A 17,641-nucleotide genomic window follows, 5' to 3' on the forward strand; every position below is an offset into this window, starting at 1 on the left:
CCATTTCTGCTAGCCTAAAATACCAGCTCTTTCAGAATGAAATTAACTGGTCAAAAGAACATGTTGGTCCATCATGGCATCGCTTCAAAATACAAAAGATTGTTCTTTTGAGTTTTTTCTTCCGACTGAGAATTGTTGTTGCTTGTTTGCTAAATATATTGAGTCACTAAATTCCTCCATCCCTACATAATAACACATGTCTGCTGCAGGCACTTGTTGCAGGGACATTTTAATGAGAGCATGTGAGCAGCAGATGGCGCAGTTGGTTTTAATACTGACTGAGTCTCAAGGTCACTGCAGCAGGCTTTCATCACACTGTAGCTCCAGAACCATGATGCTGCACTGCCTGCACTGCGCAGCTGCACCAAACCTGTGTCCTCTAGCGACAATCCTTAAGATGTGTTGGGGATAACTCACCATTTACTTATCTTTGGATTTATATATATGTATGTGTCAATATATGTATACACATAACGTAGCACTTCATTTTCATACTCTAAAGAAAAAATATATAGGCCTACATAAACACTTCCAATGTCAAATAATATGTGCTAAGAAAATAACAAATTGGTTATGCAAATAAGGTGTGGATCTAAAGCAGAAACATTGAAATAGTCTTATTCTGGGATCACTGTGTCGTTTAACACAAGTGTATTTGTATCACTGATATGGTTGATGTAAGAGAAAAATAATAGTAGCCTAGTATTCATTTCCCATCCAGTCGCGTACTCCTAGACGTCTTTTGATCTTAAAACCACCACCAGTCTACTTGGTGTCTGATCTTGTTGGAAATGCCCACATTTGTAGTCTCTCATTTTCGTGATGGGAAAAGAGATTCAGAGCCAAAAAACGTGACCGTAACAGACATGTGACCAACACTGAACCACTGCATCGGAAATCCCTGCATGCCTTCCTGCACGTACTCAGAATGCGTCAGCTTTTTGTGTCCTGCCTCTCTCATCATCACACGAAAAGAAAATACTACATTTCCCATAATTCATCCCAAATAAGAGAAACCTACTATTTGTATGCACATATGTTTGGTGTTCACTGACAATAATGTTTGTGTCTATGCTAAGGAATTAAAACATTCGCATCAGTCAAGCTGCCTCCTGATGGTGAACGTGCATCCTTCCTCACACTGTCTGCCTCGTGAGCCAGTCCCAGCCAATAGCGTGGCTTCGTTTCTGCGTCTCTTCCTGATTCACGCTCACTTATCAGCGAGTCCGAAGCGTCACCAGCGCCTTGTCTGCCTGCCCGCACGAGAGAGAGACAGCACCTTCCTTGCACACAGTTAGGCCCGGAAAAGGTAACTATCACATCTTGATTTCTGCTTTTTATATGCATATTGTATATACGACAACAGCTATCAAAATGTAAAATGACTACTCTTAGATATGCTGTTAAACTAACTCTGCTTTTATACATCTGTACATGGCGTTCCTCATCAACTGATGACTTCGAAGTATTGCCTTTGTGTTCGCAGATACTATGCGTTTTATCGTGTATTATCAACTACAGTATAAGTTGGTTTTATGGCTCGCAGGATGCAGTAGTTTTATATCGCAGCGTCTATTTTTAAACCTGACCGTCAGCTGGCGAGATGTCACTCCATTTAGAGCTCCAGGCTGTTTGGGGAAATGGGCGTCAAGTTGCAAGACCACCTTCCAACAGTCCCCTAAATGTGTTAAAGAACCATTATTGGTGTATATTTGTGTAGAGACTTACGGGTCGTGATGTGTGTGAGACATCCAGGCTGCACGCAGGCTCAGGCAGAGAGCTACCAGTTGCTTGCAGCAGATTTGGGGGTGTGTCCACCGGTTGTAGGAAAATTACTGTATGTAGTAAGGTTACACTCAGTGTGTCTCTTTATACTCTCTTTATACTCTCAGAAAATACTCGAAAGCGTCACTCAGTTAGTGACATTGTAAGTTTATACTGCAAGTTTAATTTTGTTCTTCTTTTGAGTTATTTTTACTCTGATAAATAATACACACAGATATAGCTTGCTGGCAGACTCTAATGCAGCCAAATTAAGGAACAAGCCAGACTTAAATGCACACACACATATCAGGTATCAAGCCTTGATTATGTATTTATCTGTGGCTGCCATTTTGTTCTGCCAGTTTACCTCCTTGCTCTCCACGGTTGGATGGAGTGCAGATTAAACAAAAAAAGGATGGATATTTACTGCAATGTGCACGTGAAACATGCATGATATAAATATAGTGTATCTGCTATAGATAGTTAGGGCTGCCAATAACAACTATTTGAATGACTGATCAACAACTTTTTACAAGAATCAGTCAGTTGGTCTATAAAATGTCATAAAATAGTGAACATCAGAATATCTTTAAGAGCTTTCTTTGACAAGAAGGTCAGAAAAGTTTTTAGGTTAAGGTATATTAAGAGGATATATTGTTATAATCTACTCTTGTTATTTTATCTCAAATCTGATATGTATATTTTGCTCCTATATTTCTGTATCTTACTTTAAGAATGATTGACATATATTTCAGTTTTTTCATATTAACAATAGAAGCACACATTCTTGTTGTTTAAAAACCACCCAAATCTATATGACTTGCCTAAATAAAACAGGCTTATCTTGATAGGGTGTCCAATGGAATTTAAATCAGGCCCCAGTAAACTGTAATATATTTCCATTTAACTAAAGAACAGGGTCAGTGTTTAGGGCCCGAGGTGTTTCCATTGATTCAACTGCAGTACAACTTAACTAGTGGCTGTACTCAACGTTCACTCATGCATACAGAGTGGATAGATAGATAGATAGGCTAGTTAGTGCTTGTAAGGCAAGTCAGATAAAACCAATGAAATCAGTAGGGCAACAAGCGTCAAGGCCTGATTGTAAAGCTTAAAACATTTTCTGTCCTCTGCTACTGCAGTTCAGAGTGATAACAAAGGCTCTGTGGGATTACTCTGCTGCTCAGACATTCATACCATATTATTACAGTAGAACTGGGACAATAAAAAGCCAAAAATGTGTGCCAAGTGAATCACCATTTTTCTTTTTTGTGATCTTTCACTGCTGTTAACAACAGTTCCCTGTGGGACAGTAATTCTCGTAAATCAGTTTTGCAAGCTTTTTGCAATACTGTTTTGTAATCAGAGATATTAAGAAACCTGAATATACCAGAGATTTTGCTGCATAGGCCACGCCCTTGTGTGACTAACATGCCTTCTATCCTGGCCAGCCTCCAACAGTTGATTCAGATGGCTCCTTTATTAATTCATGAGCTCCATTCATACTCTTCAAACTCAAGCAATAAAACCTTGTGTGACACAAGGGTAATGTGTTTTATTGCTTGAGTGACACAAGTTGTGTCATTTAGTGTTGAAATTATTGCCAACTCACTGTTATGACTCAAAGCTGTATTTCCCTGAGTAACAGTGCAGGGGTCTGTCTGCTTGGCCTATAGCTGCAGCTCTTTACTGATTTGTCGTTTCATCCGCAGAACCAGAACCATGTCGATCCTGAAGATTCACGCACGTGAGATTTTTGACTCCCGTGGCAACCCCACTGTGGAGGTTGACCTCTACACCAAGAAAGGTACTGTACTATGATGTGTATATATTTATGTGTTCCTCTACTTGGTAGGCTAAGAAATAGGTGTGGCACAAATAGTTAAGTGGAACACAGTACAATTAAGGCTGCACAGTAAAAGGTAAATATGCAATATCATTGTTGAGTGTCTGCTTCTTCAAATCAAATCAAATCAAAGTTTATTTATAAAGCACATTTAAAAGCATTTTTTGGTCGGGCCAAAGTGCTGTACATGTAATAAATACTACAATCACTTAAAAACACATTACTACATTCATAATAAAAGACAATAAATTACAACAGATATATAAAAAAACACAGGGAAAAGTCAGGAGTCGTGCTCCGCTCTGACTAAAAGGCCAGGGAGAAGAAGTGTGTTTTTAAGAGTAGATTAAAAAACCCCTAGGATCTGGGCCTACCTCACATGGAGGGGCAGAGTGTTCCAGAGCCTGGGGCCAGCTGCTGCGAAGGCTCGGTGCCCTCGGGTATAGCCGGGTTTTGGCTATACAATAGCTGCCCACTGCTCCTAGTGCTAGGCTCCTAGTACTGGGTTAAATGCAGAGGTACAATTTCAATGTGTGTGCTGTGTGCATGTATGTGTGACAATTAAAGAGGGTTTCATCCTCAAATTCTATCTATTCTATCTATCTAAAATACAAAACATGTCTATAGATTCAATATAAGGAAATAATTTCCAATGTTATTTTATGGAAAACATTTAACTGACTCTAAGGGCACTAATAAAAGGATAGTTACATTTAAAACTGCAGTTCTCTTAGTAACTTTATTTTTAAAATACTTTAGCGCAAAATCAAATCAAATGTACTTATCTCACAAGTTAACATAATGATCGGCGACTTAAAAAAAAAAAGATATATTGCAGCATTATGTATAAATCAAACTTTAGTTCTTCTTCAACCTCCACACATTTAGGTTATTTAAACAAAGTTACAAGTTCAAATATGTAATTATTTTCCAGCACCTGTAATGCTGCATTGAGAATATCATAATAAAAGTGACATACATTTTTAGTGTCTTTCTTGATTGTCTAGACTAGAGAGTGAAAACTAGTTAAACTGAAGATAAAGATGGTCAATCCTGTGTGGCCCTACACTGTAGCCAGCTCCCGGCCCAGAGTGGGTCAGATCAGATGGTGGATGTGTGAAAATAGCTCCTGTAATATCACACTGCCTGTCCGGCATTCTGTTACTGTAATGGTTCCTGTTTGAGGGCACAGATAGCTCATACAGTAGGATCTTCTAGCAAATCTATGAGATTAGTTAAATCTCGGAATTGCATTCAAGGAAGATATAATGTGTTAAATCTGCAGCTCCCTCCCTTATTGTACACTGGACTACATAATGAAGCAGCATAAGCATCTTTATGTATGACATGTCTGCCTACGGTTGAGATCAATATTTTCAATGTACTAATAGCTCGAATGTGATTGAAGTTTTTTGGCGAGCAGTTCTGTTCCGAGAGCTCAAACAAAGGACCAGCTCAACCCAATGAAATGTCCCGAGAATGTTAATGAAGCAACCTCAATGACCATTGGCATGGAAGTGAGTGCCTCCACTGGCTTCAATACATCGACTGCTCCATTTTGCTGCCCTGCTTTCATTAGTTTGGGATGTTTACTAAGTGCTCCAGTTTACTGTAAACAGCACCTTTCTTTATAAAAAACCCTTTTTAAGTCTGCCAGGCCTGTTTTGGCATAATTTACACCACGGACCAAAGTGAGGGAGCTGCACACAGAGCACGTCTGTCATAGTGATGTGTTCTGCTGCGTTAGGTAACCAGCTTTCCACTCGGTCACAGTCATACTAGAAAACCTCTTATGCTGCAGACGTGTCAATTATATAATTTCAGCAGGCTTACTCTGGTGTTCTAGAGAGATATTTACAGTCACTGTCACTATGATATGACCTAGTTTTGATTGTATATAGGTCATAGGTCTCAGCCCAGATAAAATGCTAGTAGGATGTGATAGTATGGCGTCTCAGTTCATATCCTGTTTTCGCACAGCTGTGGCTAGGTGATGTCTTGATGCAGATGATTTGCTAAACCTGGATTAAGCCTCCTGTCCTAAACCCTAAATCTCATCAGAACCACACCATCTCGGCCGCTCCACTGAGCAAACTCAATAGGTTTTTTGGCTCATCCCCAATTCCTCCTTACTCTGTTGAATCCCCCAAATGGCCATCTTCTCATGTGGGCGGGGCTTGGCCTGCACTTACTGGCCGTTTCTCAATGTCGAGTAAACCTGCTGCAGAGCCACTATTTCATTTTTTTTTTTATACTACGTCATCGAGTGGCACCGAAGGACTGTTTAAATGCCCAGCATTTGGTGTCACTCGATGACGTAGTATACTTGAAATGGTGGCTCTGCAGCCACCATGCAGAAATGGCCACTTAGTCGGCAGCCTGTCTCCCCCTGTTACATCGGAGCCGTCTGTCGCACAGCCTGTACGACTTCCTCCACACCACTCATGCTGTGTTTCTCTCTCTGGACAGACATTAAGAGCCTTTAGCAGATTAAACTGCGTCTCCTTTTACTTGCCGTTTGTTCCCTTGAATACCAAGTAGCCCCTTGTAACATAATGCCAGATGTATGCATGCATTTTCTGTGCTGTATGAATATCACAAAGTCATCACATAGTTTACAGCCATGAATGTCATGGTAATGGCTGACTTGAAAAAATACATTGATTTAGTCCTTTGCTTGTTGGACATGATTCAGCCCTTTTTTAGGGAATGACTGTTTCAAAATGTCCTCTTTGTGTCTCCAAGGTCTTTTCCGAGCTGCAGTGCCCAGCGGTGCCTCCACAGGCATCTACGAGGCCCTGGAGCTCCGTGACAATGACAAAACACGCTACATGGGCAAAGGTACGCTGTCCAATCGGAGTCCCCCTACAACCTCTCTGGTCACCTCCATCCTGTTACCTATCTTTAATGTCATTTCAACACCACTTTATTTTCTGTTGTCTGTACCAATCTCCTCCTTCTTGATTTCCATTTCCTCCATCTTTCTTCACCCTGTTAGGAGTCAAAAGAGCAGTTAAATATGTTAATGAATTCTTGGCCCCTGCTTTGTGTAACCAGGTAAATATAGTGTGGAATAACAGAATGACCTTCTTACAAATCGGCGTGCACAGCAGCATGACGAATGGCTTTGCCTTTTGGAAACTAATCTCGACGGGCACAAAGATGTTCACAGATCTGAAAAGAAAGAAAAATGTCAAAGAGGACAATCATAGACGGCTAAATCATATTTGGTCAGGATAATCTACACATTGGATGAGGTCCTCTGTGGTCATCTGTCCCGCCTGCTCTGCATGTCTTCTGCTGTCTGGGTCAGTTACGGTCTGCTTGTCCCTTGCAGGTGTCTCAAAAGCTGTTGAGCATATCAATAAAACAATTGCACCTGCACTGATAAGCAAGGTAGGACCGTTTATTGTTTGACTAATATCACTGTGCTATTGTCAGACTCAGCCAACCCGTTCCTTGAATTAATCATTTATGTATCTCGACAATTTTAAAGATAATGATTACAAAAAGTTTCATTTACAGCAGTACTGACAATCTTTAGAAATAAATCGAATTTTCAAACATATGGTAAGGCTTAAAACGGACATATTGAGCAGTTGTTTCAATTTGGCATCAGGTTTTTTTTACCTTTGCATTTATAACAATCTAATATCAAAGGTAGCTATAGACTGATATGCAGTGATTATGCTAACATTATTTGAGTGTGTTTTTTAACTAACAAGTTCAAATTAAACCTAGTATATGTTACTTATTTCCAGATTTACAATTTAATTTGTCATTTTTTGTCTGATCCAGAATGTGAGCGTTGTTGAGCAGGAAAAGATCGACCAGCTGATGCTGGACATGGATGGCACAGAAAACAAGTGTAAGAGGCTACTTCATTTTGTGTTTTATGTTATTTTAATAATAATAATTTATCAACGGTGAAAGATTTTTCCATATGTATTTTAGGTGAAGCAATCCCTTCATAAATATGTCAATTTTCCACACTAAATTGGTTGTATCTTGACTAGTCATATTCAGTTTTGACAGTTAACCAAAGATTAAAATAGACACAAGCTTAAAACAATAAAATAAACACATTTAATAGGCATGTAAACATTGCATTTGTACAACAGATACTTCGATTAGAACCAAAACTATTTCAAGGTCATGCATAATGAATAAAGATATCAGAAGACGCTAATGTTACTTGAATGCAGTCTACACAGAACATATTGAAATATTTGTGTCCCCTCCCTCAGCTAAGTTTGGAGCTAATGCCATCCTGGGCGTGTCCCTGGCTGTGTGCAAGGCCGGTGCAGCAGAGAAGGGCGTTCCCCTCTACCGCCACATCGCTGACCTGGCTGGAAACCCTGAAGTCATCCTCCCCGTCCCTGTGAGCAATAATTCATTTATCACAGGCTTTTTAGAGACTCCTATATTTTTTATACATGATTTATACTGTTTCTAATTTCTATATATGTTGCTTTTACCTCCTAGTATATTTAACAAATTGTACGGTGTCATGAAAGGCGCCTTTAAATAAAATGTATTATTATTATCATACTGCTGTTAAATAATGTTTATACCTCCTCATAATATTCATACTGTAAATACATTCAGTTTGTTTAATCCGTCACATGTATATATATATTAATATTATACTTGAACAGCACTGCACTTTCTGCTGTTTTGCACTTCTGGTTAGATGCTAATTACATTTTGTTGTCTTAAGTACTTTTACTCTGTGCAATGACAAGAAAGTTGAATGTAATCTAATCCTAATGCAAATAGGCCTAAAACACATGTATCATTGAACTTGATCGATACATTTCAATTCTGTTGTGATTCCATTAGGCTGAAAGACAATCCTCTCTGCTTCCCTTCAGGCTTTCAACGTCATCAACGGCGGCTCCCATGCAGGCAACAAGCTGGCCATGCAGGAGTTCATGATCCTGCCGGTTGGAGCCAGCACCTTCAAGGAGGCGATGCGTATTGGTGCAGAGGTTTACCACAACCTGAAGAATGTCATCAAGGAGAAATATGGCCAGGATGCCACCAATGTAGGAGACGAGGGAGGCTTCGCCCCCAACATCCTGGAGAACAAGGAAGGTGAGAGGAAACAATAAAACTATAATCTAAACTATAAGTTTGATATAGAGTTTCATTACAGGCTAACAGAGTTTACATCCAGCTGCATATAAAGTTGTTGCTGTGTGGTTAAAGGGAATATCCTGAGGGCATTGTATTCTTAGACCTCTGAGGGAAGTACTTCACTCTACACACATATGGTTTCTAAGTTAAGACCTAAACTCAGCCAGCCTCTGACTCCAGTGTCACGTCAAGGGGCTGATATGGCAAATGCCCCAGTGGAGCGGAGTATTCAGTGGTGACTCATTCCTGAGAAGTGAGTGTTTTGACTCTCTTATCAAATGTCTACTGTAATATGTTATTTTTATCTCAGCTCTGGAGCTGCTGAAGAATGCCATCGCTAAGGCCGGCTACACCGACAAGATCGTGATTGGCATGGATGTGGCTGCCTCTGAGTTCTACAAGGCTGGAAAATACGACCTGGACTTCAAGTCCCCCGACGACCCCAGCCGCTACATCACCCCAGACCAGCTGGCCGACCTCTACAGGGGCTTTGTCAAAGATTACCCCGGTGGGTTTCTAAAATATATCCTCTTCTTCAAAGCCCTGCAACCCTCACTGTTCCCAGAGACATTTTACAGTTATAAATGAGAGCCATTTAATATAACTACAGAAAGGAAAAGCATGATTGACACACTCGAACATGTGAGGACATGTAAAAACAACAGGTGGACCTATGGCGATATATAAAAAAGCATAAATGTAACGGTATGGACATAAGCTATCCATGTCAAATGTAATATATTTAGTTCCTTGTCAATCATAAGCACAACACTATACACTCCTTTCAAATTTAGAAAATAGCTGGTGGACATATTGGATAATTTAGCTGCTTGTTTCTACTGCCTCCAAGTGGTCAAAACATCAATTATTGCAGGTTTAAGGTTTCTGATAATATATTTATTAGTGCTTGATTTATGATTGGCTGTGACATTGCTCTTACCTTCTTCCTATGCAACAGTGGTATCCATTGAGGATCCCTTTGACCAGGATGACTGGCAGGCGTGGAGCAATTTCACAGCCAGCACCAGCATCCAGGTGGTGGGCGATGACCTCACCGTCACCAACCCCAAACGCATCGCAAAGGGTGTGGCTGAAAAGTCCTGCAACTGCCTGCTGCTGAAGGTCAACCAGATCGGCTCCGTCACAGAGTCCCTGCAGGCGTGAGTGCCGAACACAGAGCAGTGTTACCAAAATATTAGAAAGTAAATAAAGTTTAAGCAGGCTGACGGGGCTAATGTGTGTCTCTTTCTTTTAGCTGCAAGATGGCTCAGAGCAACGGCTGGGGCGTGATGGTCAGCCATCGCTCTGGAGAGACAGAGGACACCTTCATCGCTGACCTGGTGGTCGGCCTCTGCACTGGACAGGTACTAAACACACAAGTTATTTAATATTCTTAGATTGACTTGTATTTGCATGCCTTCAGTACACATTACAGAGTAGTTCTCATATTTCATTTATTCCCTCTTTCAGATCAAGACCGGTGCACCTTGCCGATCTGAGCGCTTGGCCAAGTACAACCAGCTGCTCAGGTGAGTCCAGTCCCAAAACATTACAATTCTGATGGCTAAATAAAGTCCTAATCACCCATTTACAGTTACACTGAACATTATTAACAGTATGAGTCCATGAATTGGATATCGGAAGAAAAAAAAGGAAAATGAATATCTTATACAATCTGTATAAGTATATATAATATGATATGATTTACTATAGCCAGTTTTTAAACTGAAATGATAAAAAAATGTGGTATTCTTAATAATCAGATCTAAACGTCTGTTCTATTTAATTTTAATTATTGGAACTCTGTTCCGGAAGGAAGCTATATGTTTCTCTGTGTGAAAAGCAAACGGGTAATAAAAACAAGCTGCAGTATTCCACTCATGTTGTGGTTTACGTAGGCTCTTTCTTCCTTTAGATGAGTAGAATATTTGTTTAACAGTTTCAGCATGAGGACTTTAGATGGGTTAGGTTAGACAAAGTGCTTTCATGCAAATGTATTATAAGGATCTCGGCTGTTATAAAGTAAAGGGGAAACAAAAGTGCATTGGTATGGCAGTTACTGTGTGATATTTGACACCATCCATCATTTTAACAAACTGTCGTTACTCTCTCCCAGGATTGAAGAGGAGCTCGGCGCCAAGGCCCGTTTTGCAGGCAAGGACTTCAGGCACCCCATCTGAGCTGGTCCCTGTGTGACCTCTGCTCATGAATAATCCCCACATATAAACGCCACGCTAGGTCGCCTGCCCTGTCTGGAGAAAAGACGGAGAGATTACTGCTGAAATCCAAGGTCCAACACTGGTCTGTGGCGTGGAGAAGCCTCAGCTACACCACAGCTCAGCTCATCTTTAAACTACGCTTTATCTCCTAAATAGTGTTGGTCCTATGTTTGTGTCTGTGTAACCGTGTGAGAGACTTTGGTTTAGTTTTTTGTGAGTTGTAGTGATTTTTGGTCCTCTACTGAGTGTTTGAGCTACTGTGACTGTAGTGCGTCTCTGCCTCAAGCAGTAGTGACAGTACTGTATGTGCAATGTATCACATCTGAAAAGGTTTTGTGTTGCTGTAAGCATTGGCAGAAATATGTAATAAACATAGTTTGAAACGTGCATGTGATTTCCTTTTTATATCAATGTGTTCATGTGCTGACTGATTGTGGGCATACTATAGACTCCAATACAATTACACTTTATTGTCAGATCAAGTCTGAGTTTTTCTTTGCATCAGCCTCAGTGATGTGTTAACCTTTTAATTTTATCGTAACAACTCCCGTATCAATTTAGTTATAATGATTATTTTCAAGATAAGCAAGGTTATGATTACAAATCATTTAGGATTCATAGCTTTCTCACAGAGTACATGCAGTGAAGGGCCTCCTCATAAACTGCTTCTTTCTGTGCGAGGTGTGTGTGTGTGATGTAATCCGAGTGCCACCGAGAGGCAGAAACATGAGCTCAGTGCTCGGAGACGACATTTCTGTCCCCCGGGTAAAATATTTCAGCAGCTCTCTGCAAGCTCTTTTTGTACTGAGCCTTGCCAAAATAAACGAGGGCCTATTCACCGGTGGTATGGTACCTGGGGGGGCTGCCAGCTGGGTCTATGCCACACCAATTCCCTGTTTTGTATGTGCCCTGTATGAACCTGTCTCCATTGTTTAGTCGTCACAAAAGAGATGTATTACAAATCACTGGTACAAAGAAACTATCTAGCATTCATTAGAGTTTTATCACTCTGTGAACATCCTCTGTTGCATATTTCCTTAAACACTTTTTATACACACTTCAATGGACTAATGTTTTACAGAAAGTTCAAAAGGGTAAGAGTTAATCTGGGCGACTTCCAAATTGATATCACAGCTGTGGACTGTAGCCTGAGATTTAAATGAATTTCTAGGAAACTGCATTGGTTCATTTATTTTTCCTTGAGACCTGTGCCATCTAGTGGTGATATATATGCAGTACATTTCACTGAAATTAAATAAGAAATCCGAATTCGAACAAAATGACATTTGAATTTCACTTTTCTGGGCTCATCACATCTAATGCATGTTTCTGTAAAAATAAAGTGGCACAATTTTCCCACCTACAATCATCATAAAGATACAAATAAGACGTATTTAAATGTATTCAAACTAGGACAATGTGTAAAAAGTATCTCGAGCCGGTTTCTCAAACGTACCTACCCCACCTTTAAAGGTGACATAAATTACATATAATGACATAATGACATAAATGACATACCCCACCTTTAAAGGTGGGGTATGTCATTTATTTCAGAAACACTTTTTGTTATATATTCCAGGGAATGCTCTTAACATCCCGATAGCAATGAATATATTAAATGCTTTGACAATAAATACATAAAACAATTTCATCTGTGGAAGCCGTTGTACTGTAAAAAGCACGACCAATCATTTTAGCCGGCCCAGCTAAAATAACTGGATGGCCTACCTGCCTGTCACCTTCTTCCATCTGTGCACAAATTTATCTCATGCCCTCATTGGTCATGTGCGCGTTCGTGTGTGTTGGAGGAGGGGCTCTGTAAGGAAGTGGCAGATTTTGTCCGGTTGTGTATTTTCAAATTCTAGCGCACTCGAGCTGGTTTCTCCAAAATTACCTACCCCACCTTTAATGTGTGCTAATTTCACAAATTCATTTTTTTCTCCAAAAGAGTTTTGAACCTCACAATCACAAATAATGAATTGCGTAGGCATCATCATTTTTTTAAAATCAATCAAAAAGAAGACACATAATTGTGGCTTGTATTAGGAATACAGTGGGCCTATGTGCTGCTATTTTAAATTGCAGTTTAGTTTACCTTAAAAAATTAAGGTAAAAATTATTTTACCGAAGAGATAATCCCAATCCCTGTACGCCTTTCGATAGATTCAATTTTATTTTAGGGGTTTAGCAATTCTAAATGAAATGGCCAGTGTTTTCCACTGTCTTCCCCCTTTTTTTATTGTGCATTTCATTATAAATGTGTCCTTATTTTCTTTTAAATTCTACTGTGTTTATTTTGCCATGTTTTCTAATGTAATTTCCAATTAAGGAATTATGTGTATGCATTTTAATTGTATTGTATATGCCCTTACTGTAAACTATAATATTCAACACTGCAGTACACTCAAATCTCCTGAGAGAGGTTTTATTATTTTCTTCTGGCTCACTGACAGTCCAAATATAGTCTGGTAGTATCACAGGTTTATAGGGATGAAGATAGACCAAGTGTTGCTAAAGCAAAGACACCCCGAGGACTCCCACACCGCCCCTCTCCTCTGTGGATGTTCCCACTTTTGGCCAGTGGGTGACGATATTTTACCGGTTGAACTTTGAGAACCCCCCGACTGTTCTCACCCCAAGATGAAGAAGGATGCTGTCATGCTGAGTGCCCCTCACACACTAGTCTCAGCATTCCGGCAACGATTACTCCCTCTGTATTCTCAAGTCCATCATTTATGACAGCATTATATCAAACGTAGTGCGTTACGCTATAGCTACATAAGAGAAGATATACAGGTGGCACTGCAGCTGCTGTGCTACTCTGTGTGTAGTGGCGACACTTGGCTAACTAACGTTGGCTAATTGCCCCTGCTGCTGCTGCTGCTCTGCTGCTGCTATTGTTTGTTGTTGCAGTCCCTCATCAAACAAATCACAGATGTTGTAGATCAAGCTCTTTAAGGTAAGTGCCATGAGCTTCAACCTGCCGTCTTCTTTGCCTTTTGACGTTTATCAGCAAACGAGCAAAACATGACACATATGAAGGAACAGTTTGTAAACGTTGGACTGTTAACGTACACCCTTGCTTGCTAGCTTTTTGGCTAATTTGCCTATTAGCATCCGCTAGCTAGTTAGCTGATAGTCTTGTTTGCCCCTTACTGTTGCTGGTTACCATGGACCGACGTTAGCTGCTAGCGCCAGTGACTAGCACTGATTGGGAATGCCAGCAAGGAGCAGTGTAATGTCTGGATACAAACAGCTCGTTGACACCGGTTAGCACAGAGCAATTGTAACACACACAACATGGCTTCATTTTATTAAAACGCATTTCGGTTCTGACGTGCACCTTGCCTTGCAACAGCCCATAGCAACGGTTTTCCCATTTTGAATCACCAAGTGTAGTATCTCTGTTCCAGGAAGTAGCCTGAGCCCATTCGGCTATTGTCATTAGCTCAGGGAAACGTTAGCTGGGGAAGCTAACTTGCTGTCTTTGTGTGCTTGATTTGTGATAAATTATTGTTATCTGGCTTACAGTTTGTGATTAATTCAGCGGTTGGATTAAACAAAGCCAACACAAGATAACGACACACTCATGTTGACGTTTGGAAACAAAGATGCACGTCTTGTTAAATCCTCATGGGAGAAATTTGTCCAAAAATAGAGTAAGCAAAACTGGCATTGACACACACTTTTCACCTCTGGCAGGCTGAGTAGTTCAAAAACATTTGAGTACTAGTGACTTCAATACGAAGGTACAGGGATAGTTATATTTACTGGGTTTATGCTTTTATCAGTTAAGTGTTCTTTTTGCTTATGGTAAGAGTAAGTTATAAATAATAATAAGTTTGAAAAAAGGTAAACAAAGGACACTTATTGGCTACAGACACCATGCAGAGTATGTCCTTTTAAAATAGATTATCAGGATTGTTTCTATTTATGTTAATGTCTGTCTCTGTATCTGACTAGCCAGAGCCATTAATAGTTAGTGATTTATATTTATGGAGTGCTTATGACTCACTGACTAGTTCACATTCTCGTGCCTTACAGACTACATAACCGTGAACATTTGTGGACTTCGCCATAACTAATGAATATACACTCTGCACAATGATCTAAGGCGTGAGAAACATCTGATCTGTTCCATAAATGCCAAGCTATTTTCAGTCCACTGAAAGAAAGTAATTTAATGTTGACATCAAGCATTTCCTACTTGTCAAAGAGCCACCACATTAGTGTATAAGGCAATCTTTAATAAATGATCTGATATCCTGACAGAATAGTGTTGTCAAACATAGACATGCTCACACAACATTCTGTTTAATGACTGTAAACAATGTAACAGTCGTGTTACCTTGCCATCCATTACAACATCATATCTATTCAGTTTTTGCCACCTGTTCAGGCTTCCTTGACATGACTCGGTAATGGGATGACACTGAACTGGAAAAGTTCATACACACATTATGTAATGTCTATTACATAGCAACAGTGTGTTAGGCAAGAAAACATATATGCTCCTATAGTCAGAATTGTTTTGAGAGAAATACTGCAGCTATAGGGCTGGGTTTTGAGTCAATATGATAAATAATGTCCATTTAATGGAATCATATCATAGTGAAATTATATATGGAGATATCGTTTTGCACCATAATAACGCCTACGTTATTATAGTAATAACAAACAGGACAGAGTTTCTGCATTATGATGGTGGAGAAAAACGTGTGAAGGTCTACTTGGAACCCACTTTTTCGTTAAATAAATTCTAATTAGTGTTCTAATTAGAAATTTGCTTATGGGAATACGCCAGTGTTGTTCAATCAAGCTATTGTATTAATTTGATTACTTTTGATTTGCGGATGTACTTTTTTTTTAATTAAATGTGAAAATACTCAGTACATCTTATTCGTCAAGTATATATTTCACACAGGAATATACAGGAATTGGCTTTACCTTGTTGTTATTCTGTATAGTTTATTGGTTATTGAATCACCAGAAAACATGATGTTTTGTTATGTAACTTAACAAGCTAAGAAAATATCTATATATAGATTTTGGCCCTATCATTCAGCCTAACAATGTCTGTACACAGTGAGGTGTAAAATAAAACACTAGCATATACTATTCCTCATTTACTTTGAAAAATATATATTTTAAAACGCATACAATGAATTAGATTTTGCTAGACATGTCCTGTATGAAGTCATTGCAGACACTTTTTCACAAATATATCCTCCATATGGTTAATCTGATGTTTTGGCATTTCCCCCTGCTTACTGGTTGTGATTGAGAATTTCTTAAACTACCACTTACACTGAAAACATGCTATGTTATTTTACAGAGGGCTGCCATTACAGGCTATACGTTGATTATTACTTTAGCACAGCGCTGACAGAAAAGCACCTTAATGTTGGGTTTATTGTTTTTGTAGAAAGAGATTTCTTCAGGTACAACCAAAGGATAATTTACAATATAGCTTTAAACAGAACATTTCTGACATTCATTATAATGTGCAAAGTCCTTTTTAAATCCACATTATCTGGTTAGTTCAGGGGTCAGGAGGTCAGGGTGTTTTTATAGTGTTTCAATTTGAATGGCATCTCAAGAGCAGCCGTGGGTAAAATTACTTTGAGACACATATCCAATGACACACCCCATCCATCGAATGTTAATCTATCTGGGTGGCTGTAATGGCAGCCGAGTAATGATAAGAGAAGTGTAATAACCCCGCTATTTTCCTTTTAATGACTAATGTGTGTTTGAGTAATGGCAGCTTTCTCTGAGTAATATGTAGCAAGGCCAGACAATGTTAAAGAAAACCCCTTTTCACTGCGATCAGACACCTCTTTCTGAATACACATGCTCAGGAATTCAATGTTTACATGCTGCGCCAGAATGGCATCTTGCTGTTTTTTTCACCAATATGCCGTCACATCATCTTTCCTTTGCCATGAATTGTCATGAAAAACGATTTCCCATAATAACGCCTGGGTCTAGTCTCAAAGCACACTGAGGTATTGTGGTATTGTGTTGCAGTACGAGACGGTGCTATAACCTGTCATCGCAGTGGCAAGCCTGCATTTTGAAAGGAGCATTTTACTCTCAGCAAAGCTATTGTGTTTCAAATAAAGGTGATTAGGAGGATTTATTGTGACTTTTGCTCAGGGATCTCATCTAACAGTATGAAATTATGTCGGCAGGAAAGGTAGGTAGGCATTGAAATGTCTGCTTGACCGAGCCAACACAGGAAATGATGTGTAATCAAGCATCTGTCGACGTCAGATTTGTAATTAAGAAAGTGAGCCTCGTAGTTGTATTATAATGACCATGCATAGCTGCAGCAAAGACAGCACAATAGTGAAACAAGTGGATACATGGATTTGGCTTTTCCCAGCACATTGTTTGATATAAATTTCATCGCAAGATATCTGGCTGTTACATCGAAAATTAATGCTCTGAACAAAGGAGCAATGTTCCCTCGAAGACCTCCTTGATGGGCCATTCAAGTGCTGTATATTCATTAAAAATAACAATCTGTCAGCATTTACTGACAGCATGCACAACAAGCCAAGCTCTCTTTATTGTTCTCCAAAGATGTTTTTTAGTTCCCGTGCCAAGAGCTGGGTAATTGGCTGTAGCAAAGCCTTGCATGTGTTGTTTTAAGATATTGGACTGACAC

General features: G+C 39.6%; 1 protein-coding gene across 2 annotated transcripts; it reads left to right on the forward strand.

Moving 5' to 3' along the window:
* Positions 1-1,199: 1,199 nt before the first annotated feature.
* On the forward strand, positions 1,200-11,355 carry eno1a (enolase 1a, (alpha)). 2 transcript variants are annotated; one of them, XM_034087417.2, is made up of 12 exons: positions 1,200-1,309; positions 3,477-3,571; positions 6,356-6,451; positions 6,609-6,667; positions 7,409-7,478; positions 7,858-7,991; positions 8,485-8,707; positions 9,060-9,257; positions 9,708-9,909; positions 10,005-10,113; positions 10,220-10,278; positions 10,866-11,355. In XM_034087417.2, exons 2-12 carry the CDS (start codon positions 3,487-3,489, stop codon positions 10,927-10,929), a joined length of 1,299 nt encoding a protein of 432 aa, XP_033943308.1. In that variant the 5' UTR covers positions 1,200-1,309; positions 3,477-3,486; the 3' UTR covers positions 10,930-11,355. The 2 variants fall into 2 exon arrangements, with proteins under 2 accessions (XP_033943308.1, XP_033943306.1); XM_034087415.2 differs by lacking the exon at positions 6,609-6,667 and adding an exon at positions 6,948-7,006.
* The last annotated feature ends 6,286 nt before the right edge of the window (positions 11,356-17,641 follow it).

Source organism: Pseudochaenichthys georgianus, chromosome 7 (genome assembly GCF_902827115.2).
Source record: "Pseudochaenichthys georgianus chromosome 7, fPseGeo1.2, whole genome shotgun sequence".
NCBI classification, from domain to species: domain Eukaryota; kingdom Metazoa; phylum Chordata; class Actinopteri; order Perciformes; family Channichthyidae; genus Pseudochaenichthys; species Pseudochaenichthys georgianus.

Excerpts from the sequence above, each read along its gene's own strand:
- eno1a (XM_034087417.2), top strand. The coding sequence starts at position 3,487 with ATGTCGATCCTGAAGATTCACGCACGTGAGATTTTTGACTCCCGTGGC. Across the intron at positions 8,708-9,059 it reads CATCCTGGAGAACAAGGAAG|CTCTGGAGCTGCTGAAGAAT; the intron begins GTGAGAGGAAAC and ends TTTTTATCTCAG. Across the intron at positions 9,910-10,004 it reads GTCACAGAGTCCCTGCAGGC|CTGCAAGATGGCTCAGAGCA; the intron begins GTGAGTGCCGAA and ends TCTTTCTTTTAG.